General features: G+C 40.4%; 1 protein-coding gene and 1 long non-coding RNA gene across 4 annotated transcripts in view; one reads left to right on the top strand and one right to left on the bottom strand.

Moving 5' to 3' along the window:
* Positions 1-259: 259 nt before the first annotated feature.
* On the bottom strand, positions 260-12853 carry SNTN (sentan, cilia apical structure protein). 2 transcript variants are annotated; one of them, XM_057301824.2, is made up of 5 exons: positions 12731-12853; positions 10700-10734; positions 5646-5785; positions 1722-1811; positions 260-1571 (listed from the first exon to the last, which is right to left on the bottom strand). In XM_057301824.2, exons 1-5 carry the CDS (start codon positions 12838-12840, stop codon positions 1413-1415), a joined length of 534 nt encoding a protein of 177 aa, XP_057157807.1. In that variant the 5' UTR covers positions 12841-12853; the 3' UTR covers positions 260-1412. The 2 variants fall into 2 exon arrangements, with proteins under 2 accessions (XP_057157807.1, XP_003811651.1); XM_003811603.6 differs by lacking the exon at positions 1722-1811.
* The window catches only part of LOC103784978 (uncharacterized), a 229928-nt gene continuing 215711 nt past the window's right edge, over positions 10292-24508 (top strand). The window contains exon 1 of one of the 2 annotated variants that reach the window (XR_001337952.3): positions 10292-10510. This is a non-coding gene — a long non-coding RNA (uncharacterized LOC103784978). Of the gene's footprint in view, positions 10511-19834; positions 20022-24508 lie in introns of those variants that run through there. The other variant, XR_008624758.1, reaches the window with a different exon arrangement.

Below are 24508 nucleotides of genomic sequence, written 5' to 3'. Positions count from 1 at the left end.
ATTAAGGCTTGTGCCTCTGGCTGTTGCCCAGTGCCCCCTCTGGGGACCTTGAGTGCCCATTGCCATATGCTGAGCTACCCTACTGGGGCCTGCTGTCCTCAGGTGAGGTCCTACATGAATAAAAATCCTTGTGAGAGTCTACCTTAAAGGTTCAGGCATTGACTATATGTGTGTATGTAATTTAAATTCAGGAATACAGGAGGTGGTCATGGGAGTCGGTGTGGGTCTCTGGGATATGACTACTTTTACATCATAATCTCAAGGAATTGTTGGTTAAATTGTGTTCAGAGATTACAAGTATACTGAGTTTTATTTTTTTGTTAAGTCAGATTTATTTAGGTATAATTGACATACAGTACAATTCACTCTTTTCAGTGTGCAGTTCTATGAGTTTGACAAATGCATGCAATCTTGTAGCCACCACCTCACAATCAAAATGGAGACCATTTCCAGCCCCCTTAAAAGTCCCCTTGGCCTGTAATCCCAGCACTTTGGGAGGCTGTGGGTGGATCACCTGAGGTCAGGAGTTCGAGACCAGCCTGGCCGACATGGCGAAACCCCATCTCCACTAAAAATACAAAAAAAATTAGCCTGGCACGGTGGCACACGCCTGTAATCCCAGCTACTCAGGAGGCTGAGGCAGGAGAATCACTTGAACCTGGGAGACCGAGGTTGCAGTGAGCTGAGATCGTGCCATTGCACTCCAGCCTGGGCAACAAGAGCAAAACTCTGTCTCAAAAATAAAATAAAGTAAAATAAAATAAAAAACTCCCCTTGTGCCGTTTGTGGACAGCCGCATTTCCCACCCATATCCCTGGCATCCATGGACCAATTTTTTTTTTTTTTTTTTTTTTTTGCTTTTTATAGAATGTCAGTAAAGCTTTTCTGAACTTTGAACTCAGATCAGGTGATAATCTCTTTTAGCATCCTATAGCCCTTATTTCAATGCTAATTATACTGTGTATGCAATTAATTAAAAATTGTTCAATGTCTATCTCTTCTGCTAGACTTCTGCAAGCATGTCTGAAGGAAGGAATTGCCTGGCCAATTCATTACTGTATCCTCAGCAGTTCCATCAAGTAGATGCTCAGCAAATGTTTAGTGAATAAATGAGTGACTCAATGACTATAAGTAGAGTGCTCTAGGTCGCTACTGACTCAGCAAAAGCCATTTATTATTCAGTGGTATCAAATCTATCCTATTGTAAAGCACACAGAGACCTTATCATTCAAACATTCTTCAAGTGTATGGATAAATATTTGGAGTTACATTGGATCTGAATACCAGCAATCAGAACCATCCTAGGCAATTTCAGATGCATGATAGATATATTCAATTAATCAAAAATAAGATGGAAACATTTTAATAACACTGTCTTTTGCCATTATTTTATACAGCATATTTAAAACTGTTTATTTCATAATTTTTACACTCCGTATATTTTGTAGCAGATCTGACATGACAGTGATGCTTAAGAGCAAGATCATGAAGTCTTCAAAATCTAGCTTATTTTCTGTGTGCTCATCAAGTTCAGAAAGCATCTCTCTGTATTTTGGCTTGGTTTCTTGTCCCTGTGAGAATGGAGAAATAAAAACTGAATTCATTGTATAGACTTTAGGTTTACAGATCATAAACAATAATGTCTTAGTCTGTTTAGTGTTGCTGTAATAGAATACCTGAGACTGAGTGATTTATAAAGAAAAAAGAAAAATTTGGCTTACAATTCTGATGGCTGGAAAGTTCAAGATCAGGCATCTGCATGTGGTGAGGACCTCAGACTGCTTCCACTCATGGTAGAAGGTGAAGGGGAGCTGGTGTATGAACAGATCACACAGCAAGAGAGGGGGCAAGAGGAGGAGGGAGGGTTCCAGGCTCTTTTAAACAACCAGCTCTTGTGGTAACTAATAGAGTGAGAACTCACTCAACAGCCCCAAGGCAGGGCATTCATTTATTCAAGAAAGCTCTGTCCCCATGACTTCAAACACCTCCCATAAGGCCCCACCTCCAACATTGGAGATCAAATTTCAACATGGAGTTTGGAGGGGACAAACATCCAAATCATAGTAAATAATAAACATGTTATTAACAATAATAACACATCAAGTTGCCAACAATGCTACCAGTAAAACACCATGTGAAATCTTTTTATGTGTTATCTCCTCTAATCATCATAGTGACCTTATTGAATATATACCACTATTATCCTCATCCTACAGATGCAGTATCAGAAACAGGTGATAATTAAGAGACTTGCCCCAAGCTGGGAAGATTTTGGTGTGGAGCCAGGGTTTGTAGCCCATCTACCTCTTGAGAGCCCATACTCTTAACTGCTAAGCTATTCTGCCTTTTTTTGAACACACATATTATGTTTTTAAATTTTCAAAATACAATCTTTGTGTTAGGGAAGGTATCTTCTATGGGTTCATTATCTAAGACTTAAGATTATCCAGAAATATAGAATAAAATATGCTAAAAGAAAATACATGCTTTGAAAGATTATTTAGCTTTAGTTTGATTACAAATCAAACTATGTTCATAGTGTTCATAAATAGTCAGATTGAAGGAAAGCATCTTAATAGTATATAAATGGAGAGACTTTTTAATTTCAAATCACAGCTTGTGAAATATCTTCCCCAGTGACAATAAAAATGTTAAAGTCGTTTGATTCACCATTATGTTGAACCATATTTGCATTTAGTTTGTTCCCAAATCCTCACCCATGTGCTAGGTGTACAAAGCCATCACAGCAATGACTAAGGTACTTTGGGAATGATGCTACATTCCTCTTATAGGCTGTTTCTCCTCAAGAGGTCACCATCACCCTATCCATGAGGGCCAAGGGGAGCTCTCTACTCTCTCCCTCCAGGAGAGCTGAGTGTTATTTAGAAAGGGTCAGATTCCAAGACACAGGTAGACAGGACCACTTTACTAGCAGAATGGCACACTGTTTGCTCAGAGGTACGAGATAGGTATTGGTCTTCTTTTATTTCCTGCATATTTTAAGAGCACACCATTTTCTGAGGTCCAGTCCTCCTGGGGCATGACCTGTCATCTTTTTGTATCTTTCCAGTAGTGCCTTTAGGTGCTTTTTAAAATTCTATCTGACTGGCTATAAGGTGCTAAGATCCCCAAAACCATGTTTAGCCTTATGGGAAAGGCAATGTTCCCCTTAGAACTCAGGCCTTCGCCAAAAGAACCAGCTCAGTTTATCAGGGGACACAACATGGGGATTGAGGAGAAAGCCCAGTTAGGAATCAAGTGGGCTCCTGAGCTTTGCCATTGACTCACGTGCATGCACCTGCCCTAGGGGGTCTCATGGGGCAGGGCGGTTGGGCCAAGGCAGCATTCTGACAGACATTGCAGAGAATGCCTTGGGATGAACTGTCCCCTCAAGTCCCTGAAATATGGCTCTGCTTTCATCTCGAGCAGAGGGCAAGATTACACTGAGGCCTGGGTGTGCCTGCTGCTAGAGAGATCCAGAAATTGGCTGTACTTCTAGGGTTTAGCCTACACTGAGAGACATGAGGCTGAAGGTGTCTTTCCTAAGGACTGGTTTTTAATTCTTTTCCCCTGGTGTTCTGAGAGGGATGATGAGTTACATCAAGATGGTGCATCCATTAGTTCTTCATTTTCATATGTGTTAAAAGCTTGCTGAGCATTTGCCAGGTTACCAGGTAATGAGCCCCCTTTCTGTCTGGCATATGGGCCCCATTTCTTTTGGCCTTGGATGTAGGCAAATGGTATAGAATTTATTTACCCATCCTTTCCTTAGACTCCCCAAAACTTGTTATCTCTTGATAAATTCTGCCTGATATTTCTGCCTGAAAAAGTAGCTTTCCAAAAAAAAAAAAATCAGAAAAATACATGTTTAATATAGAACATTTAGAAAAAGTAAATTTAAAAAAAGGACTGTGACTGTAACCCTTTAGCCCATTACTCAAAATAGCTAACCCTTATTAACATTTACTTCCATTCATTTATCTGTGTATTACACTATATTCTCCCTTTCTCTTTTGAAATAATCACCCACTCACAGAAAGTTGTACCCTTGACTTAGCTCCCCCCAGTGGGTGACATCTTATATAACTGTAGTGCACTGAAACCATATATAGGTGTTTATGTATGTGTATGTGTGCATATATAGAGAGAATAATATCTTTTCAATATTTCAGAACAGATACAGGGACTTGGAGACTGCCTCTATGTGCTTTCTTGCTCTACCCATCAATAAATATTGATAGTTTAAGCTGATATGAGGCCCTCTTTTCCTCTTACACATTTTCCCTAGGCTGGTATTTTCCAAAGTATGAATATATACTGCTGATAGAATGTAATGCTATTTTAGGTGATGCAAGAATAAATATTAAACACTAAATAAGAATTGATAGTCGTCTATTTTTTCACAATTATTTTTTACTCTAATCCACTGAATTTACAATAAGAATAATGATACGGTGTCCTTATAAAAATTTACTTAAGTAGAGAGAAAATACAAAGGAAAAGTTCAAAGCAACACAGGCTATAGGCAGTTGTGGGAAAAATACTAAATATGGTATTCAATGACTGAAATTTGAGAAATATACCCTTAGGTGAGTAAGGTAGTAACCTTTAGGCCAGTGACTGATTATATACTGCTGACTCTCATTTCTATATTTTGAACACAGATCTCTATTCTCACCTTTGAACTCATCTATCCTGTTGCTAAGTCTTCCTCTTAAATATTTCATGGACATCTTAACACTGACACAACCTAATGAAACTCGCCATCTCCTCCCTACCTCCATCCCACCTCAAACCTGCTTATTCTTTAGCCTTTTTCTTCTCTAGGAGTGGGAACACCACCATTCCTTTTGTAAGTCAGAAATTGGGTTGTCGTCATTTGCTTTCCTATCCTTCAACTCTCACAGTCAATCAATTGTCAGATCTTGTTCATTCCACCTTATAAACGTCTCTTCTATTTGTTTGTTTATCTCCATCTTCACCGCCGTAGTCTAAGCCATCACCATCTTTCTCTTGAATTGCCTCCCCACAGCTAGTTATTCCCTTTTTTCCTATTCCACCCCCAACCCTAGTCTGTTCTCTGTACTGCAGCTGGTGTAATTTCTTAGGCCTGGACGTAGAAATAGTTCCTGGCTTCCTCTTGCTATCAGGCTATGCTTCTGTAAGATTTGGCTTCTCCTCGCCTCCCCAGCCTCATCTCTAACCACTTCCCAGCTACCGTCCCATCCCTTCTCACCAACTGGCCCTCCAGATCTCTGCTTGGAATGCCATCATTCTCACTCCCCCTTGCCTAGCTACCTCCTGCTTATTCTTCAGATCTCAGCTATACCTTAGTTTTCCAGGAGCCCATCTTTGATTACCTGCCCCAAGATAGTTCCTCTGTTTTACTCTCACTGAATGCTCTACTCTTTCACATCCTTTGACTATTTTTAATTACTTTTTTCGTGTATTTCTTTCCTCTGCTGGGGATTGCTGTCTTCACTGCATCAACTCCAGTGCAGCTCACTGCCTGGCATAAGGTAGGTGTTCAATAAACATTTGTTACGTGAGACAACATGACAGGGACCTGGAGCTGGAGTTATTTGCTCATTGGGTCAGCCGTGAGGGTGTGGTTTCTGTTTCTTTATGCCAGTTAATTCTCTCACCTCTGCGAAATTCCTAAATTGGGTTTGCAGCAGATCTTTGGCAACAGCTTTTTCAAGTTTACCATCAGAGTCAGAAGAATTTCTGAAAATCAGAGCAGTGGTGGCAATAGCTTTTTCCAGATCTGAGCACTTCCTCAGAGCTAGGAGAGAAGAAATGTGGAACAAAGTATCCTGAGTTAGAAATAACCCTTCCCCAGACCTGCTGTTGTGTCTTCCAAGGGAACTGTAGGGAACCTTCTAAATCTTGGCCCTTTGCCTCCTATCTGGGAGAAGGATGTGGGAGTTTCCGATCCTGCATCTTTAAACAACGGAGTAAAAAGCTCCCTTAATAGCAATTAGAATTAGTAGAGTTAGATATGAGATTTACCACTTGCTTGCCATGTGACCTTAGAAAAGTCTCTCACCTCTCTAAGCTTTGGTTTTCTGATCTGTAATTTCATTCAGTTATTCAACAAATATTGATAGAGCATGTACTATGGACGAGGCTCGGTCCTTGATATTAGGAATCACTGAATAAAATGAAGTCCTACTCTTGTGGAATTTACATTCTGTGTCAGACACAGCATCACTTCGTGTCAGTATGAGAAAGGAGAATGACTTTCAGGAAAAGCTCTTTGCTATAATGATGAATAAGGGTTCTCTTTGACTCGTGGCCTAAAACAGAGTGATCTCCCAGCTGGTTTCTCTCAGGTAAGCTTCTTGATAGGGCAATGCTAATTCATTTCTTTCCACTGTGCTGCTGTGAACACAGGGAAATGTACAAGTTACCATGAAGAAAATTCGTATGCTTTGTGTTCTTTTAGTCACCAATACATCCCCTAGTGTAGAACTTATCACCCTTTACAGGTATTACATGTTTACCTGTCCTTTCCTCAACTAGAAAGCAGTCTCCATCGGCCAGGGATCAGACCTTTTTTCTTAAAATCACTATATTCCCAGTGACAGTACAAATGTCTGCTACATTGTAGGTGCTAATAAATGCTGTTAAATGAATGAATCCGAAGAAAATAAGAACAAAATGTCCCAGCTTTCAGTCCAGGTAATGTGCAACAATGACAGTTTCAAAGAATGATGTTCAGTCCGAATAACATGATTTTCATATTGAGTGCTTACTAAGTGCCTGTTACTTCCCAGAATACAGAGGGGACAAGACCAGATGTGGGGCCAGGCACTGTGTCTCATGCCTGTAATCCCAGCACTTTGGAAGGCCGAGATGGGATGATTGCTAGAGGCCAGGAGTTTGAGACCGGCCTGGTCAACATAGCAAGACCCCTGTCCCTATTTTTTTTTTTAATTAAAAAACCTCAGATGTGGTTTCTGCTCTCATAGATCTTACGATCTAGCAAAGAAATCAATAATAATCAAGAGTATGTATATGTATACACATGTATTTATTTTTTCTGTTATTTTATGTTATTTGTCCACATATATATATTTTACATATATATATACAACTTGTGTTGTATGAGGCAAGGAAGGTACAGAGACAGGAAAAAAATTACATAGCGGGTCTGGGAGGAAAACTACTTAGATGGGTGGTCTGGAGGGCCTCCATGAGTAGATTAATATTTAAGCTAAGATTACTAGGATGAGGAGGAGCCAGCCACGAAAAGGGTGAGGTTCAGGGTGAGATTAGGGATTTGCTGAATGTTCCAGGCTCGGGAAGCCGGATATGTGAAGTCTCAGGTCAGAAGAAATCTGACATATTTGGCAGATTTCTGAAAGAAGACAGTTGTGAGTAGAGTCTAGGGGCTGGAAGGGTGTTTGTAGGCAAAAGCTAGATCATGCAGGACTTGTAGGCCATGTAAAGGAATCAGGATTTTCTTCAAAGTGGAAAGAGAAGGCATCAAAGCATTTTGAGCATCTAATTTTTCAGTTAAAGGTGAGGAGGATGGACAAGAGTGAAGACAAGTGGGTGAAAGGAGGAAGTGTGTGGGCCTTCTCAGTTTTTATTGTATCTCTGAGCAGTGCCCAGGCTATATATTTGGTTAAATAAAGTTCACATTGCTAAGAAGTCGCAAAGAAAGTATATGAAATCTTTGACTTCAAAGTCCATAGAAAGATTAGCCACTTAGGAGTATCTTCTTGCAAGGGCATCCCCATCGTGATTGTGGAATCCAGATATTTTTTGACCCTCTGATGAAGTTCAGGTCTGACTGCACTCAGAAATGGGAACTCCATCTGGTCTAGCCAACTTCCCATTCTTTTCCTGCATCTCTTTTAAAAAACAGCATGCCTTTCCCTTCACTATAAAATAGCATATGGGCATGGTAAAAACAGAGCTAGAAAATATTAAAAATAAAAGATAACGAGGAACTCTGGTTGTTCTAATAACACTGATGATATTCGGTGAGGCGTTTTAGTTTCCTGTTTTTATGGTTGGATTCTTCCCTCAATAAACCCAGCATGTTGCCTCTTAATTCCTTCACTGTCTGCCTCACAGAGTTGGGAACTAGTATGTGAAAGCATATTGTAAAGGGCTAAGTGCAACTGAAAACACAAGGGACTGCTCTTTCTCTTTTGGCATCTTTTATTGGCTCTCTTGCCTCTGGAATGGGGGTGCAGGGAAGGACATTAAGCCAGGCCGATTTCTGCTACCCTCTTTGTTATTCCCTAGCTCACTGTCAGTACTTTAATAATACTGAACTGTGTGTAGTCGCTACATACTCTATCCATCCAACAAGTATTTATTGGCAAGTATTTATTACCAGGCCCTGTGATAGTTCTGGGGCGTAGAGCAGTGAGCAACATCAAAAGAACAAACTCTGACTTTTTGGAGCTTGTGTTCTGGTGGACAATAATATACGACACACATTCTACATGCCAATGACTCCTCCCTGGGATGAATGCACATGACTCAACTCACTACATTCTGATGTCAGTCCGATGAGGTATGTCTTAGTATCAACCCCCACTCTATCGATGAAGAAACGGAGACAGCAAGAGGCTAAGTATTATAGCTTGCCCACACAACTGCTCTGGTTTCACTCCAAGATGCACGCTGCCTCTAGGTGTTGTGTTTTCAGGCAGTGTATTTTGCAGGACTCTTTCCCAAACTCCCAGATGGGGCTACATGTCCTTCCTTTGTGCTTCTGTAATTCTTAAACATAATCTTTTCATAATCTTCACACTGAAACACTCTGTTTAGATTATCTTCTACATCAGTGCTGTCCCCCCACCAAAAATAATTTGAGCCACCATCATAATTTTAAAATTTCTGATAGATGGCCACATTAAAGAAGTAAAAATAAACAGGTAAAAGTTAATTTTAATAATCTATTTTACTGAAGCCAATATATTAAAATATTATCATTTCAACATGTCATCAATATAAACAAATTATTGGGATATTTTACATTTTTTTTCCTACTAAGTCTCCTAAGTCTTAACACATCTCAATTCAAATTAACCAAATTTCAAGTGCTCAGTATCTACATGTAGCTGGTGGCTGCTATACTGTATAGCACATTGGACTATATATTCTTTGTGGACAGTTATTGCCTCTTGTTTATCTTTGCATTCATTCCCAGGCCCTGGCATGTTGTAGGCTTCACTATACATGTGTTAAACTGGGCTGTTTTGAACTTCAGAAAAATCCTCTGCCTCTTCCTCCTCACCTGCTCTGGAATGTGGAACACTAAATCTCCTAATTCGTTCACTGTCAGTTCACATTGAATGGTGTCATGGAAATACCAGTCTCAATACAGCAGGATGAAAGAATCTCCTCATTTTAGAACTTGTCCTAATATCAGTTATTTTTGTGAATGATGTGAAGACCTACAGGAGAGAAGTTGTTTGCTCAAGCTCACATAGGTAGTATATATCAGAACTAAAAACTAGGTCCCTGCTGTCTACTTTTTAGGCCAGTAATTTTCCCAGTACTTCTCAAATTTTCCCGCTGCAAAAATACCCTGGGTGTTAGAGGCAAATATATACTCACCCTGCATTCCTAAGCCTCATGAGATTGGGGCATAGTCCCAAGTAGCCAGCAGAGAAAATGTGGGTTTGTATTGACTTCTATGTCACGACCTATCCATGTCTGATTTTGATGAATAACATTTAGAATTACTTCCCACTAAATAAAATACATTCTGGGGAGATGAATCATGTTTATCCTGTGTTTTTTTTTAAGGCATAAGAATAAATGTGGTTCAGTGGTCCGATTTAAGGAGTCTGGTGCTAGGAATGTTGTGTACGTGGGCAGGGGTGGGTGTGCGGTGGAGGTGACCGAGTTACAATCTCAACCTCCCAGAAGGAGAAGTTGTGTTAGACATGTGATGGGACAATTCTCAAAAGTGCCTGAAGTTGTGTAAATTATTGAAACATAAATCACCAGTCTGCTGTGTTGTAATAATATAAAAATAGTTCCATGAAGATGGAGATTTATTTAAATAAAATTACAGAGTCTCTTTTGGAGAGTTTGGCTAGTCATCTAGGAGAGAAAAACCTGCAATATAGTAATGTACAGCTGTGCTTGTTACTCTGTAAACAGGTGAAGCCTTATACTTTTGAATAAAATAATGATCCAAGTATACAAGCATTTTTTTCTTACATTGTTATTTCCATGGCAATGTTGTTAGTCCCAAACTTATTTTACCTATGCAATTCATTTCCAGGGGCAAATATTTACACTTTGAGAGATGGCCACACTGTTTCCACTCAGTCAACAGAGGCAGTTGGGAGCTGATTGCATCCTGAGTTCCACTTAACATTCATGAGTCAGATACTCATGGTCCTGCTCTAGACATTCTGAGGATGCTGCCCTTGGAGACGCAACTGGATATGGTGGGAAGAACACTGAATTAGGAGCCAGGGGATCCATGGTCTCATCTCAGCTCTGTCTTTAATGAACTATATAAGTTTAGGTAAGTTAATTCCTACTCCTGGACCTCAGTTCCCCCATCTTTAAAAAGAACATCATGAATGTTTGATGATTTATTCAAAAGTTCCCTTACATCTCTGGCATTCTTTGATGTCCTATTATTTTTTTTTAACACTTGGCATGCCATCTTGGTAGAGGAGAAAAATGTACATCTGCGTCATCTGTGCCTTACCTTTCACTGAAGCCAGTTGTTTGGATATTGAAATGCTGCCAAAAAAATGAAAGAAACAGAATGATTCTGGGAGTTGGGGTATTGATATCAGCATCTATAGTAGAGCAATATAATGATTTAAAAATTGTTTATTTTGGTAAACATTCTCTGAGACTTTAGTGGAGCAGCCATCTGTGTTTCAAAATCCGTTTTCTCCCTGCCACATAGTAAAGAAATGCCTGCACATGGCTGGCCAGCTAGCCCACGTATTTCAGTCTTCCTTGTAGTTTTGCAGCTATGTGACTAAGTTCCTCCAGATGGAAATGGAGCAGTAGAGAAGTGAACACCTTCCATGTAAGCTCCTCCATGCTTTTCCCCATTCAAGCTGACTAAGGTGGAAATTATCAGGAAGACTTTAGAAGCCACATGCTGATCAGCCTGTGTCTCACATGACTGCATGGAGTAAAATAGTCACAGACCTGGAACTCCCACTCTGGACTGTCACATGGCAAAGAAAAAAGAACTTCGCATTCTGTAAAATGCTCAGACTTTGAAGTTTTTTTGTTCCAGCAGCTTAGCCTTCCTAACTAAGAATCTGGGTATTATGCTGAGGTGTGGGATGCATGAGTGGCTGATAGAGACATTCCTACCCTCTTGGGGCTAAGTCTAGAAAAGAAGACGGTTACTAGGCAGGTAACTCGATAAAAAGTCATGGCAGAGCACATAGAGAGGGCAAAGAGGTAATAACCTAGTCTACAGTGAGGGTAATGGCACTCTGCCTGAGCCTAATGAATCAGTAGTGAAGAAGGAGGAAGCGTGTTCCATGCAGAGGAAACTTATGTGTTGAGGCCTGATGTGGCAGAAATCACCGTATGATTGAAGAACCAGAGGAGGTATAGTGTGGGTGGCACCTAGAGAAAGAAGGAGATAGTGGTTAGAGGCCAGGCAGGGCCAGGGCATATTGAGCCTTGGAGGCCTCATGAAGGATGCCAGTTATTATCCTAAGGGCAACAGGAATCACATGATCAGATTTGCATTTTAGGACATTATTTCATGGTTATATCAGAAGTAGATTGAAAAGGGGCCAAATTGGAGGCAGGAAGTTGTATCTTGCTCTCTTATAAACAGCAAATCAAAGTTTGCTTGATTTTTCAACCCGCAATGGCTGGAGTGTTTTTTGAGAAAGCCAGTAAGGATAATAGAATTTGGTAGTACCTTGGATAACTCCTTAAAAGGAACTTTTGGGTTCAGGATCTGGTTTTGGCATTAACTACTTGAGGAAACTTTGTCTTTGGGGGTTCCTCATTTTTTTCACTTGTAACATTACAAAGCTGGACCCTGTGTTATCTCGAACCCTTCGTGGTCTTCTTGGTGAGTGCCTCCTGCTCTTCTACAACCTCTGCACCATTATTATTTCCTTTATAAATTGAAGGACATTTCACTTTGCACAATGTGCACTGGTAACATGGCATGTATTTCTTTCTATTGCCATGATTGAGAAGGGTCTCAAGGGTCTGTGAGACGATCGAGAAGGGTCTCAAGGGTCTGTGAGACCCTTGAGAAGCAAGAACCATGCAGTTCATATCCATATCTCCTTCTCCTGACCTCGCAGACTACCTAGCACTTGCTATGTGTCCACAAAAGGTTTTTGAAACTAAAGCCAGTCTCCTAAATGAAATTATATGAGAAAGAACATTTTTCACTTATTAAACATAACTTTACACATTTGAATAATATAAAACAATTTCTCTCTGTTGTGCATAATTTGAGAGAATATGCTACACAGTTAAGTCATTACCAATTTTGATTTACAAATGTTTCTCAAGAGGCAATCAAAGATATTTGCATTAATTGCACCATCTTTTCACTTTGCAGTCAAGGCTGCAAGTTTGTTGTCTTTGTTTTTCCAAGTCAATTTAAAGCTGGATTAGGGTAGGTAATAGGCACCAAACTGGCAATAACTTGGCTTATAAAGCTGTTGACATAAACTCTTTGGAAATATATCTGCAAGCTTAAATGAAACTCAATAAAAGACAGCCAAGTGCCACTGACCTTTTGGGCATTTTCCTAGGTGAGCAGGTGGATGTTGGGGCTGCAGAAGGATTGGGATCTCCTTCCAAGTGGAGAGATTTGTCCTGGGTACTGTGCATACAGCCACCCATTCTCTCGTCTTCTGTTTTGTGTCAGTGCTTCCTAAGCAACAGTCACTTGCCCACTGTTACTATTGTCATTCCCTCCATGACAACTATACAGTTGCATGTCTAGAAGAACTTTTCCACAGCGTCATTGTATTTAGACATAAAATCATTCAATAAATATTTTCATGCCTACTGTTAGCATGGCACTGTACAAGGTGATGGGGAAACAACAGTAAGCAAAATCAGATGTAGACCCTGGTCTTAGGGAGTTTAGTGGGAATGACTGATATTAATCAAGTAATTGCACAAAAAGTCACACCTGTGAACAGTACTATGCAAGGCAGATGCCATGAGATTGACATCAGTCAGGGAGGTCAGCGAGGCATCCCTGGGGAAGTGATGCTTGATGATGAGTAGGTGTTAACTAGGTGAAAGGATAAGGGATCCATATTGTAGACAGAAGGAATAGCCTGCGCTGAGCCCTGGGGCAGGAGGGAATGTGGTGATCAGAAGGGACTGAAGGAAAGCCAGCGTGACTGAACCAAAGAGATTGGGGGCGTGTGTCTCAAGCTGAGGCTAAAGAGCAGACTCAGTGGCCAGGCCATGCAGGAACTTTTAGGTTACTGTAGGGATTTTCTTACTGTATGTCGAAAGAATAGGAAGCCATTTGTGTATTTTAAGCAAGGAGGTTAATGAAGTTAAATTTACATTTTTGAGAGATCACCCCAACTTCAAAGTGAATAATGGTTTAGAGAGGTGGACAGAGTAAATGTAGGAAGGCCGATAGGGAGGCTATTTCTCTTGTGGTAGCTTAGAGCACTTTCTGTAAAAACGAGAGGTTGTATCAGCTCAGCGAAATGAGTCAGGTTCAGGAAAGACATGTCAAACAATTGCCTAAGTCACTGATGAGCTGATGCGTGAGAGGAGCTAGAATTCTCAAGAGAAGCTAAGGATAATCACTATTCAGGCTACGATAGGCTCCAGGGTCTCTGCCATCTTACTGCTGCTTCACTGGTCACTGCTCCACTGTCAAATGACCATGTGTGTCACTTTCCCATTGCCTGCTTCTGTTTATGGGTTTTCTTTTTTTTGTTCCCTCTACCTATTCATTAATTTCCTTAGCATTTTCAATTCAAATTTGGGATGCAGGGGAAAGTTTGACTGGTCTTACTAATTACCATTGCCCATGCTGGTCAGAGTTTTAGTGCCAGTTCATCCCGTAGGTAGTCAGTTACCCCATGCAATTAGCTCCTGTGGGTCACATGATGACCCCGAGCCACTCTCACTCCCCAAGTGAGACCCTAGAGATGGCTTCCTCAGAAGGAGCAGTCTGGGCAAGTTTCCCAAAATCTGGATTTTCTTTTTTTTTAATTTAATTTTATTATTATTATACTTTAAGTTTTAGGGTACATGTGCACAATGTGCAGGTTTGTTACATATGTATACATGTGCCATGTTGGTGTGCTGCACCCATTAACTTGCCATTTAGCATTAGGTATATCTCCTAATGCTATCCCTCCCCCCGCCCCCCACCCCACAACAGGCCCCGGTGTGTGATGTTCCCCTTCCTGTGTCCATGTGTTCTCATTGTTCAATTCCCATCTATGAGTGAGAACATGCGGTTTTTGGTTTTTTGTCCTTGCGATAGTTTTCTCAGAATGATGGTTTCCAGTTTCATCCATGTCCCTACAAAGGACATGAACTCTTCATTTTTTATGACTGCATAGTATTCCATGGTGTATATGTGCCACATTTTCTTAATCCAGTTTATCGTTGTTGGACATTTAGGTTGGTTCCAAGTATCTGCTATTGTGAATAGTGCCGCTATAAACATACGTGTGCATGCGTCTTTATAGCAGCATGATTTATAATCCTTTGGGTATATACCCAGTAATGGGATGGCTGGGTCAGATGGTATTTCTAGTTCTAGATCCCTGAGGAATCACCACACTGACTTCCACAATGGTTGAACGAGTTTGCAGTCCCACCAACAGTGTAAAAGTGTTCCTATTTCTCCACATCCTCTCCAGCACCTGTTGTTTCCTGACTTTTTAATGATCGCCATTCTAACTGGTGTGAGATGGTATCTCATTGGGGTTTTGATTTGCATTTCTCTGATGGCCAGTGATGATGAGCATTTTTTCATGTGTTTTTTGGCTGCATAAATGTCTTCTTTTGAGAAATGTCTGTTCATATCCTTCGCCCACTTTTTGATGGGGTTGTTTGTTTTTTTCTTGTAAATTTGTTTGAGTTCATTGTAGATTCTGGATATTAGCCCTTTGTCAGATGAGTAGATTGCAAAAATTTTCTCCCATTCTGTAGGTTGCCTGTTCACTCTGATGGTAGTTTCTTTTGCTGTGCAGAAGCTCTTTAGTTTAATAGTTTAATTAGATCCCATTTGTCAATTTTGGCTTTTGTTGCCATTGCTTTTGGTGTTTTAGTCATGAAGTCCTTGCCCATGCCTATGTCCTGAATGGTATTGCCTAGGTTTTCTTCTTGGGTTTTTATGGTTTTAGGTCTAACATTTAAGTCTTTAATCCATCTTGAATTAATTTTTGTATAAGGTGTAAGGAAGGGACCCAGTTTCAGCTTTCTACATATGGCTAGCCAATTTTCCCAGCACCATTTATTAAATAGGGAATCCTTTCCCCATTGCTTGTTTTTATCAGGTTTGTCAAAGATCAGATAGTTGTAGATACGCAGCGTTATTTCTGAGGGCTCTGTTCTGTTCCATTGGTGTATATCTCTGTTTTGGTACCAGTACCATGCTGTTTTAGTTACTGTAGCCTTGTAGTATAGTTTGAAGTCAGGTAGCGTGATGCCTCCAGCTTCGTTCTTTTGGCTTAGGATTGACTTGGCGATGCAGGCTCTTTTTTGGTTCCATATGAACTTTAAAGTAGTTTTTTCCAATTCTGTGAAGAAAGTCATTGGTAGCTTGATGAGGATGGCATTGAATCTATAAATTACCTTAGGCAGTATGGCCATTTTCACGATATTGATTCTTCCTACCCATGAGCATGGAATGTTCTTCCATTTGTTTGTATCCTCTTTTATTTCCTTGAGCAGTGGTTTGTAGTTCTCCTTGAAGAGGTCCTTCACGTCCCTTGTAAGTTGGATTCCTAGGTATTTTATTCTCTTTGAAGCAATTGTGAATGGGAGTTCACTCATGATTTGGCTCTCTGTTTGTCTGTTATTGGTGTATAAGAATGCTTGTGATTTTTGTACATTGATTTTGTATCCTGAAACTTTGCTGAAGTTGCTTATCAGCTTAAGGAGATTTTGGGCTGAGACGATGGGGTTTTCTAGATATACAGTCATGTCATCTGCAAACAGGGACAACTGGACTTCCTCTTTTCCTAACTGAAAACCGTTTATTTCCTTCTCCTGCCTGATTGCCCTGGCCAGAATTTCCAACACTATGTTGAATAGGAGTGGTGAGAGGGGGCATCCCTGTCTTGTGCCCGTTTTCAAAGGGAATGCTTCCAGTTTTTGCCCATTCAGTATGATATTGGCTGTGGGTTTGTCATAGATAGCTCTTATTATTTTGAGATATGACTCATCAATACCTAATTTATAGAGAGTTTTTAGCATGAAGGGTTGTTGAATTTTGTCAAAGGCCTTTTCTGCATCTATTGAGATAATCATGTGGTTTTTGTCTTTGGTTCTGTTTATATGCTGGATTACATTTATTGATTTGTGTATGATGAACCAGCCTTGCATCCCAGGGATGAAGCCCATTTGATCATGGTGGATAAGCTTTTTGATGTGCTGCTGGATTCGGTTTGCCAGTATTTTATTGAGGATTTTTGCATCAATGTTCATCAAGGATATTGGTCTAAAATTCTCTTTTTTGGCTGTGTCTCTGCCAGGCTTTGGTATCAGGATGATGCTGGCCTCATAAAATGAGTTAGGGAGGATTCCCTCTTTTTCTATTGATTGGAATAGTTTCAGAAGGAATGGTACCAGCTCCTCTTTGTACCTCTGGTAGAATTCAGCTGTGAATCCATCTGGTCCTGGACTTTTTTTGGTTGGTAAGGTATTGATTATTGCCTCAATTTCAGAGCCTGTTATTGGCCTATTCAGAGATTCAGCTTCTTCGTGGTTTAGTCTTGGGAGGATGTATGTGTCGAGGAATTTATCCATTTCTTCTAGATTTTCTAGTTTATTTGCGTAGAGGTGTTTATAGTATTCTCTGATGGTAGTTTGTATTTCAGTGGGATCGGTGGTGATATCCCCTTTATCATTTTTTATTGCATCTATTTGATTCTTCTCTCTTTTCTTATTAGTCTTGCTAGTGGTCTATCAATTTTGTTGATCTTTTCAAAAAACCAGCTCCTGGATTCATTGATTTTTGAAGGGTTTTTTGTGTCTCTAATTCCTTCAGTTCTGCTCTGATCTTAGTTATTTCTTGTCTTCTGCTAGCTTTTGAATGTGTTTGCTCTTGCTTCTCTAGTTCTTTTAATAGTGATGTTAGGGTGTCAATTTTAGATCTTTCCTGCTTTGTCTTGTGGGCATTTAGTGCTATAAATTTCCCTCTACACACTGCTTTGAATGTGTCCCAGAGATTCTGGTATGTTGTGTCTTTGTTCTCGTTGGTTTCAAAGAACATGTTTATTTCTGCCTTCATTTCATTATTTACCTAGTAGTCATTCAGGAGCAGGTTGTTCAGTTTCCATGTAGTTGATTGGTTTTGAGTGAGTTTCTTAATCCTGAGTCCTAGTTTGATTGCACTGTGGTCTGAGAGACAGTTTGTTATAATTTCTGTTTGTTTACATTTGCTGAGGAGTGCTTTACTTCCAACTATGTGGTCAATTTTGGAATAGGTGTGGTGCTGAAAAAAATATATATTCTGTTGATTTGGGGTGGAGAGTTCTTTAGATGTCTATTAGGTCTGCTTGGTGCAGAGCTGAGTTCAATTCCTGGATATCCTTGTTAACTTTCTGTCTTGTTGATCTGTCTAATGTTGACAGTGGGGTGTTAAAGTCTCCCATTATTATTGTGTGGGAGTCTAAGTCTCTTTGTAGGTCACTCAGGACTTGCTTTATGAATCTGGGTGCTCCTGTATTGGGTGCATATATATTTAGGATAGTTAGCTCTTCTTGTTGAATTGATCCCTTTACCATTATGTAATGGCCTTCTTTGTCTCTTTTGATCTTTGTTGGTTTAAAGTCTGTTTTATCAGAGACTGGGATTGCAACCCCTGCCTTTTTTTGTTTTCCATTTGCTTGGTAGATCTTCCTCCATCCCTTTATTTTGAGCCTATGTGTGTCCCTGCACGTGAGATGGGTTTCCTAAATACAGCACACTGATGGGTCTTGACTCTTTATCCAATTTGCCAGTCTTTGTCTTTTAATTGGAGCATTTAGCCCATTTACATTTAAAGTTAATATTGTTATGTGTGAATTTGATCCTGTCATTATGATGTTAGCTGGTTATTTTGCTGGTTAGTTGATGCAGTTTCTTCCTAGCCTTGATGGTCTTTACAATTTGGCATGTTTTTGTAGTGGCTGGTACCGGTTGTTCCTTTCCATGTTTAGTGCTTCCTTCAGGAGCTCTTTTAGGGCAGGCCTGGTGGTGACAAAATCTCTCAGCATTTGCTTGTCTGTAAAGGATTTTATTTCTCTTTCACTTATGAAGCTTAATTTGGCTGGATATGAAATTCTGGGTTGAAAATTCTGTTCTTTAAGAATGTTGAATATTGGTCCCCACTCTCTTCTGGCTTGTAGAGTTTCTGCCAAGAGATCTGCTGTTAGTCTGATGGGCTTCCCTTTGTGGGTAACCCGACCTTTCTGTCGGGCTGCCCTTAACATTTTTTCCTTCATTTCAACTTTGGTGAATCTGACAATTATGTGTCTTGGAGTTGCTCTTCTCGAGGAGTATCTTTGTGGCATTCTCTGTATTTCCTGAATTTGAATGTTAGCCTGCCTTGCTAGATTGGGGAAGTTCTCCTGGATAATATACTGAAGAGTGTTTTCCAACTTGGTTCCATTCTCCCCGTGACTTTCAGATACACCAATCTGACGTAGATTTGGTCTTTTCACATAGTCCCATATTTCTTGGAGGCTTTGTTTGTTTCTTTTTATTCCTTTTTGTCTAAACTTCTCTTCTTGCTTCATTTCATTCATTTCGTCTTCCATCGCTGATACCCTTTCTTCCAGTTGATTGCATTGGCTACTGAGGCTTATACATTCATCACGTAGCTCTCGTGCCTTGGTTTTCAGCTCCATCAGGTCCTTTAAGGACTTCTCTGCATTGGTTATTCTAGTTATCCATTCGTCATTCTAGTTATCCATTCGTCTAATTTTTTTTCAAAGCTTTTAACTTCTTTGCCATTGGTTCGAATTTCCTCCTGTAGCTCGGAGTAGTTTGATGGTCTGAAGCCTTCTTCTCTCAACTCGTCAAAGTCATTCTCAGTCCAGCTTTGTTCCGTTGCTGGTGAGGAGCTGTGTTTCTTTGGAGGAGGAGAGGCGCTCTGATTTTTAGAGTTTCCAGGTTTTCTGCTCTGTTTTTTTCCCATCTTTGTGGTTTTATCTACCTTTGGTCTTTGATGATGGTGACGTACAGATGGGTTTTTGGTGTGGATGTCCTTTCTGTTTGTTAGTTTTCCTTCTAACAGACAGGACCCTCAGCTGCAGGTCTGTTGGAGTTTGCTAGAGGTCCACTCCAGACACTGTTTGCCTGGGTATCAGAAGTGGTGGCTGCAGAACAGTGGATTTTGGTGAACTGCAAATGCTGCTGCCTGATCGTTCCTCTGGAAATTTTGTCTCAGAGGAGTACCCAGCCGTGTAAGGTGTCAGTCCGCCCCTACTGGGGGGTGCCTCCCAGTTAGGCTACTCGCGGGTCAGGGACCCACTTGAGGAGGCAGTCTGCCCGTTCTAAGATCTCGAGCTGCATGCTGGGAGAACCACTACTCTCTTCAAAGCTGTCAGACAAGGACATTTAAGTCTGCAGAGGTTACTGCTGTCTTTTTGTTTCTCTGTGCCCTGCCCCCAGAGGTGGAGCCTATAGAGGCAGGCAGGCCTCCTAGAGCTGTGGTGGGCTCCACCCAGTTCGAGCTTCCAGGCCGCTTTGTTTACCTAATCAAACAACTAACTAGGCAGTGTCGGGCGCCCCTCCCCCAGCCTCGCTGCCGCCTTGCAGTTTGATCTCAGACTGGTGTGCTAGCAATGAGGGAGACTCCGTGGGCATACAACCTTCCGAGCCAGGTGAGAGATATAATCTGGTGTGCCGTTTTTTAAGCCCATTGGAAAAGCGCAGTATTAGGGTGGGAGTGACCCGATTTTCCAGGTGCCGTCTGTCACCCCTTTCTTTGACTAGGAAAGGGAATTCCCTGACCCCTTGTGCTTCCCTGGTGAGGCGATGCCTCACCCTGCTTCGGCTTGCGCACAGTGTGCTGCACCCACTGTCCTGCGCCTACTGTCTGGCACTCCCCAGTGAGAGGAACCCGGTACCTCAGTTGGAAATACAGAAATCACCCGTCTTCTGCGTCACTCACGCTGGAAGCTGTAGACTGGAGCTGTTCCTGTTTGGCCATCTTGGCTCCTCCCCCAAAATCTGGATTTTCAACAAACACTTCGGGTGATTCTTGTGTGGGCTGTGTTGCGGAGTTGTTGGCAGTGGTTAAATACAGACTTTGGAGTGGAAGAGCTGGCTTTGAATTCTGACTCTGACACTTCCTAGTTGTGTTACCTGGAATAAGATCCTTAAAACTGCTAAGTTGGCTTTCTCATCTGTGAAATACTTTCCCATTGGAATTTTTGTCACGGCTAAATGAGTTTGTGTTTTGGGGCACTCAGTACAGTGAGGAGCAATCAATAAAATAACAGTCGTAGAGAAGATGATATTAGATATGATGGTATCAGAGACATTCACAGAAGGATGTGCAATGAGCAAGGTCAGGAAACTATGCAGAGGTGCTGCAGCATCCAGAGATTAGCAGTAGTGGGAAGCTGTTACCAACCTTAGTTCTGAGGGGCAAGGAGAGAAAATATTATAGAGTCAAGTGAGAGCTGAATTCTTGGAGTAGGTCCACTTCACAGCAGCTGTGACTGAAGGGACGCAGCTACTCTTAGAAATGCAAGCAAAGCAGGGAGGGAGGGAAAAGAAACACCCTAAGCTCTGAGCTCCAACCTGTGCCTCCAATTGACTAAGCCAATCAGGAAACTGGCGGTGAGGGAGCCCGGGAGATGGGGTCTGTAGGAATCAGCCTCTGGGGGCATAGAGAAAGGCAGAGAGTGGAATGGGAGGGAGAGGTGAACAAATGGGTAAGAAGCAGAATGATGATACTAATGATGATGATAATGATGACGGAAGCAAAATACTGGGAATCTGAGATTTATTGATTATCTTCTTATTGTCAGGATTAAATTAAAGCTGACATTTTCAGAAAGATACAGCAGTTTTCACAGACATTTCAAGTGAAAATGCACCGTTTTTTCTACATCAGAATCTCATCTCACAAAACATTCAGGCTGTTTACACACACTATCAAACTATCTGGGCAAAACATTATTTTAAAAATCCCTCAGTCAACCTGGCCCTTTGGCAATGTGAGGGCAGGGCTTAAGTGTACTCAGTAGATATCCATTTGGGGAAAGGAAATGTGTTGACGGCAGCAGGGGTTTAACAAACGACTCCATGTGGATTTACTGTCAAGCACAGAAGACCACCGACCTGAAGGTCACAGCAGCAGAGCTCTTGTCTGTGGGCTTGGCAGGCTGCAGGCAGCGGAAGATTAGGACAGTATTAATGGTACTTGAAATTTTGTCAGCTATCGGAGTGAGAAAAAAAATGCCATCACAGAGAAAAGTGTTTTTTTTTTTTTTTTTTTTTTTTTTTTTTTTTTTTTTTTTTTTTTTACCAGGTTCGCTCTTTACGCTTGAGTCTGCCAACTTGCTTCCTATTCAGTAAAAATTAAATATCAGGTAATAGGAGTGAGAGTCTAAAAGACTTGCCTTTGAAGATTTGGCTTATGATTCTTTTTTTTTTTCTTCTGGTGCTACATTATTTATTGAGGGTTCTGGAAACTCAGTAACTTCATGAATTGTGTTTCAGGGGGTGTTAGAACTACTGGAATGAATGCAAAAATTTTCATGTGTATGGTAATTTTCCTGGCTGAAAGGACAACTAGGTTCTCCTAGTGGCCTATAACCACTGAAGAGTCATTGCTGGAGGTGAATGCCACCAGGTTGGTCATGAGGTTGCCTTTTTGAAAAGAACTGCCCCCTGCCCAAGCCTCACTCTCAGAGAAATAGTGTGTGGACCCTTAGTTTCATGGTCAGTTAATATGTTAAAATATATTATTTTTATATTTATATAACATTTATATAATATTGTTTAACAATGCATAATTGTTAAAATTTATGCATTGAGTAGCTGGTATCGTGTGAGGTGTTTGATAAATATTTCTTTTTATTTTCAATAACCATTAGAAATAAGAATTGTCATCATTTGCAAATGATGAAAATGAAGTGTAGAGGAGTTAAATTACTTGTCCAAAATCCTCTGGCTAATTAATGGATAAGCCTCAATTTAAATCTAAGGCTGTGGGGTGTTTCAAACCTGATGCTATTTTTTATTTTACGTCATTTCACCTCTTACTGCACTTTTTGATCATGAAAATTAAAACCACAGTTCTTGTTTCCTAAGCTGACAAATCATAACTCTCTATAAGTCTCATAGGAACTCACCAGAATTTTGCTAGTTCAAATTAGCCTCTTCTCCCTCTAAATATCCTCAAAGCATGTTTTACTTTTATTTGGCATCTCTTATCATTGCTTTATGTTTATAATTAGTTACTATTTGCCTTATCTCATCACTAGGTTGAGAACATTAATAATAATAATAAATAGCATTGATTTAAAACCTCCTAGGCACTGGACATCACTTCACATGTATCCTCTCATTAAATTCTTAGGATGCTCTTTTGGTGGGCACTATTGTGATTGTTTGCATTGTGCAGGTGCCTTATACAGATTAGGAGACCTGGACTTGCCCAAGAGTACATAGCTAGTAAGACCTGGGATTCAAGCTCAAGTCTTTCTGAGTCCAAGTATCAACTTGTGAATCACTATCTTGTCATCAACAATCATGGCTTAATCATTTTTGTGTCTTCTATTCAGGGTCTAGCATCATGAAATGTTTATCTAATTGGACATTTGAATACAGTGTGACCTAGAATCTAGAGTGTGATAGCCACTAGGGAAGTTGGGCTTGTGTCTGGTGCCGGGATATATTAATATATAGTGTTCCTGCTCCCTCCCTGCTTTCAGAGGCACCAGAGAAACAAATGGAATCCCCAAGGAAAGGGTGTCATGCCTGCTAAAGGAAGAGATGCTAAGGGTGAGGGGTGTGTTCTGCACATAGTAGACCTTCAAAAAATACTCATTTGAGGATACCACAGTTTATGTATCCATTCTTCTGCTGATAAATATTGGGTTTATTTTCAGTTTTGAATCATTATGAATAAAGCTTCTATGGACATATTTCTACATGTATTTTTGTGTATCTAATCACTCATTTCTTTTGCATATAGACAGGGAATTGCTAGGTCACAGGGTAGGTTCTGTTTAATTTTTTCAGAAACTGACAAAGTTTTCCAAAGGAGTGTTCCATTTTACACTTTCACCAGTAATGCGTCAGAATTTTCTTTCTTTTTAAGGCTCAGTGCATGTATAAATGTATATGTCACATTTTGTTTGTCCATTCATCCATCAATGGACACGTGAGTTGCCCCCACCTTTTGCCTATATGAATAATACTTCTATGAACACATGTGTACCAATACCTGTTTGAGTTCCTGCTTTCAATTCTTTTGGGTATACACTTAGAAGTGAAATTGCTGGATCACATGGCAATGGTATTTTTAATTTTTGAAGGAACCACCATACTGTTTCCACAGTTGAAACATTCCTAGCAGCAGGACACAAGGGTTCTGATATCTCCACATTCTTGACAATAGTTCTTTTAGGTTTTGCTTTGTTTCAGTTACAGCCTTTCTAATGAGGTGGTATCATTGTGGTCCTTTTTTTTTTTTTTTTTTTTTTTTTTTGCATTTTCCTAATGATTAGTGATGTAGAGCATCTTTTCAAGTACTGTTTGGTTATTTGTAGATCTTCCTTGGGAAAATGTCTACTCACATCCTTTACCCAATTAGAAAAAAGTCAGGTTTTTTTTTGTTTGTTTATTTTTATTTTTATTTTTTTGAGATGGAGTCTCGCTCTGTTGCCAGGCTGGAGTGCAGTGGCACGATCTGGGCTCGCTGCAACCTCCACATCCTGGGTTCAAGCGATTCTCCTGCCTCAGCCTCCCAAGTAGCTGGGACTATAGGTGCATGCTACCATGCCCAGCTAATTCTTGTATTTTTAGTGGAGACGGGGTTTCACAATGTTGGACTGGATGATCTCAATGTCTTGACCTCGTGATCCACCCGCCTTGACCTCTCAAAGTGCTGGGATTACAGGCATGAGCCACCACGCTGGGCCTATTTTTTTTGTTTTTGAGTTGTAGAAATTCTTTATATATCCTGAGAAAGTTGTGTTTTTGAACATCTCATTTAGTGCTCATAATAACATGAAAAAGAAGTATCATTAACTCAACTTTACATATGAGGACCCTGTAACACACATACAGAAATTAATTTTAGCAATTCATTCACTAAATACATATTTATTGAGTGCTTACTATGGGTCCA

Source organism: Pan paniscus, chromosome 2, assembly GCF_029289425.2.
Source record: "Pan paniscus chromosome 2, NHGRI_mPanPan1-v2.0_pri, whole genome shotgun sequence".
Taxonomy (NCBI): domain Eukaryota; kingdom Metazoa; phylum Chordata; class Mammalia; order Primates; family Hominidae; genus Pan; species Pan paniscus.
The sequence above is the reverse complement of the archived record's forward strand: the minus strand, read 5'-3'. Positions and strand labels throughout refer to the sequence as shown.

Excerpts from the sequence above, each read along its gene's own strand:
- SNTN (XM_057301824.2), bottom strand. The coding sequence starts at position 12,840 with ATGGGTGGCTGTATGCACAGTACCCAGGACAAATCTCTCCACTTGGAA. Across the intron at positions 1,812-5,645 it reads AATTTAGGAATTTCGCAGAG|CTCCCCTTCACCTTCTACCA; the intron begins GTGAGAGAATTA and ends TTCATACACCAG. Across the intron at positions 1,572-1,721 it reads ACTTTCCAGCCATCAGAATT|GGACAAGAAACCAAGCCAAA; the intron begins GTAAGCCAAATT and ends CCATTCTCACAG.